This window comes from Austrofundulus limnaeus, unplaced genomic scaffold, assembly GCF_001266775.1.
Source record: "Austrofundulus limnaeus strain Quisiro unplaced genomic scaffold, Austrofundulus_limnaeus-1.0 Scaffold428, whole genome shotgun sequence".
NCBI classification, from domain to species: Eukaryota; Metazoa; Chordata; class Actinopteri; order Cyprinodontiformes; family Rivulidae; genus Austrofundulus; species Austrofundulus limnaeus.
In genome coordinates, this window is record NW_013952830.1 from 1,747 (window position 1) to 4,578 (window position 2,832).

Below are 2,832 nucleotides of genomic sequence, written 5' to 3' on the forward strand. Positions count from 1 at the left end.
CTTTAATTACTCTAAGTTCTTTTAGCTAGACATAGACATGTTTGATATTTACAGAAACATCAGAATCTTGGCTAGAAACTGGTAAAAACCATTTCTATGAATATCTAAGACAGTTAAAACTACAAGCAGTTGAAGATAAAAATATGAAAGTGAAAATAAAATTGCTTTAAAAAGTTAGCAAGTCAGAGTTGTCAAAATATTATTTGTGGTAAATAGGAGGTATAATGTGTTCTTTTTGTTTTAGATATTGTTTTACTATCACTACATTTATTACATAGGGTTCTGTATGTTGTTTCCATGATTAAATCCATCAAAATAAACTATTTCAGAGGTATCTTTGTAATACTTGGTTTATTTACACACTGACTTTAACTGTTGGATGTTCAGCCCCTGTGCTGTTGGTCTGCATTACCTATGGCCCCCAGAGCAATTTAGTTGAATAGCCCTGTTGTAAATGGTCACATTAGGCTATAAAATTACGAGAAAATGAATGGACGTCAATCAACGGTCCCCACGATATAAAACAAACCTGTGTGTGTAAATGTTTTTTTTTCTACCTGGTGAGGACCCACTGTTCCTTAATGGGACAAAATCCCAGTCCTCCTTAGCAAAAATACTGTTGGTGGGTTAGGGGTTAGGTTTAGGACTAAGGTGTGAATAACATGTGAGGTTAGGTTTAGAGTCAGGTGTGTACTAGTGAGGTTAGGTTTAGAGTCAGGTATGTACCTGTCAGGTTAGGTTTAGAGTCAGGTACTGTATGTACCTGTGAGGTTAGGTTTAGAGTCAGGTATGTACCTGTGAGGTTAGGTTTAGGGTCAGGTATGTACCTGTGAGGTTAGGTTTAGGGTCAGGTATGTACCTGTGACGTTATGTGTAGAGTCAGGTATGTATCTGTGAGGTTGGATTTAGAATCAGGTATGTACCTGTGACGTTATGTCTAGAGTCAGGTATGTATCTGAGGTTAGGTTTAGGGTCAGGTATGTACCTGCGAGGTTAGGTTTAGAATCAGGTGTAAGGTTAGGTTTGGATTCAGGTATGTACCTGTGAGGTTAGGTTTAAGGTCAGGTATGTATCTGTGAGGTTAGGTTTAGAATCAGGTATGTACCTGTGACGTTAGGTTTAGGGTGAGTTATGTAACTCTGAGGTCAGGTTTAGAGTCAGTTATATACCTGTGAGGTTAGGTTTAGGGTCAGGTATGTACCTGTGAGGTTAGGTTTAGAGTCAGGTAGGTACCTGTGAGGTTAGGTTTAGAGTCAGGTATGTACCTGTGAGGTTAGGTTTAGAGTCAGGTATGTACCTGTGAGGTTAGGTTTAGGGTCAGATGTCAGGGTTAGACTGTAGAAATGACCAGTAAATGAAAGGAAGTCAATGGAAAGTCCCAGCGATGATAGACAAACAACCATGTATTTGTGCATAATTGTTTTTGGCAGCTCCCTGTGCCAGCAGCAGTGCTTGCGTTGATGTACCATGAGAAACTGGTGTCCTGCTCCAGCAGCAGTCCTCGTCTGCTTAACAGGAACCCTGAGTCCAGCTCAGCWGTAGGCAGCAGCCAGGGTAATGTGTGTGTGTGTGTGTCCGTGTGTGTGTGTGCATTAGTGACCTCTCTGTTTTTGATGAACCTTCTCTGATCATCTCTGTTTTTGCAGGACATGAAGACATGTTTGATTGCTGCAGCCCTGTCAGAATCAGGGGTCGACCTGCTACTTTCTTCATCCTTCATGCATTGGGTGGAGCTGTCGTCTTCATCACTGATGGAATCATAGTGAGTCATTCTATTAATGTTACACATAATTCTTAAAACCATTCTGCTGCAACACACTTATCACCTCACGATATACTGACTCATGTTCATGTGGTGGGTCCTGCAAAAGTACATATACATTATTTGATATTGGCCTGATTCTGCATTGTTTCAAGCACATGGATCCACTTTATAGTAAAGTTCACATGCCTAAAAATATATTATACTGTACTTAAGTTTGTGTTTTTACCACACGGATAGTTTATAAGATAAAATAAAAGGGTTTTGATAGTTTCAGACAGAAGGTAGGCAAGTGGAAGGTCAAATGTCAAATTTAATGGGTCTTAAAGTAATTAAAGGCAACTTAAGTTAAGAGGAGCAGAAAAATGCTTGAACTCCAAACAATTAATATCTCCCTCCCAGACTGCATTCCTCTGTGCTTGAAATCAGCAATCATTGTTAATTTCAATCCTCCCAAAAACTGGGTCAGAGCGACTGAATAACTGCTGACCTGATCTGATCTATAGTGATTAAAAGTGCTTTGAGAGGCTGGTGCTATAACTCAAAGTCAGGTTCTCTCCTTACAACCCGTTTCAGTTTAGATGATTATATAAACCTCTGTAAACAACACTATCCCAACCAAAACTGTGAGATGTTTTCCCAGTAACAAACCCTGGTTCATCAGTGACCTGGAGGGACTGCTAAACAAGAAAAAAAAGAGCCTCCAGGGAGTGAGACAGGGAGGAAGTGTCCTGATGCATCTCAGTAATCCAGGTAGACCCCCCGCACACGAAGCGTAAGTGGGAGTCATATTTTTTTCGTACTGTTTATTTTTTTTCTCCAAAGATTTTTGGTCAACCGCAGCAAAAAAACCAACCCATTCTCACTCCCAAGTCGTCACATATTGACGCTTTTCCAAGGTTCCCTGTACGTCCGATTTTGACGCGCCGGGTACCCCCGTCACGTCAGTTACTGACGAGATGGGGCGAAATCTGTTGTCATATTTTCAGAAAGTGTAAAAAATGCGCAAAAACTACTGTTTCGAAGCCTGAAATTACCTTTGTTCACTTTAGACATCCTGTCCCTGACCC

At 40.6% G+C, this 2,832-nt stretch overlaps 1 protein-coding gene across 1 annotated transcript in view; it reads left to right on the forward strand.

Annotated features, from left to right (window-relative positions):
* Positions 1 to 1,430: 1,430 nt before the first annotated feature.
* Positions 1,431 to 2,832, forward strand: part of LOC106529223 (major facilitator superfamily domain-containing protein 4-A) — a gene marked incomplete at its 5' end in the record, with an annotated part of 39,159 nt that continues 37,757 nt past the window's right edge. The window contains 2 exon segments of the mRNA XM_014024579.1: positions 1,431 to 1,554; positions 1,647 to 1,762. Coding sequence (XP_013880033.1) covers positions 1,431 to 1,554; positions 1,647 to 1,762 — 240 coding nt within the window.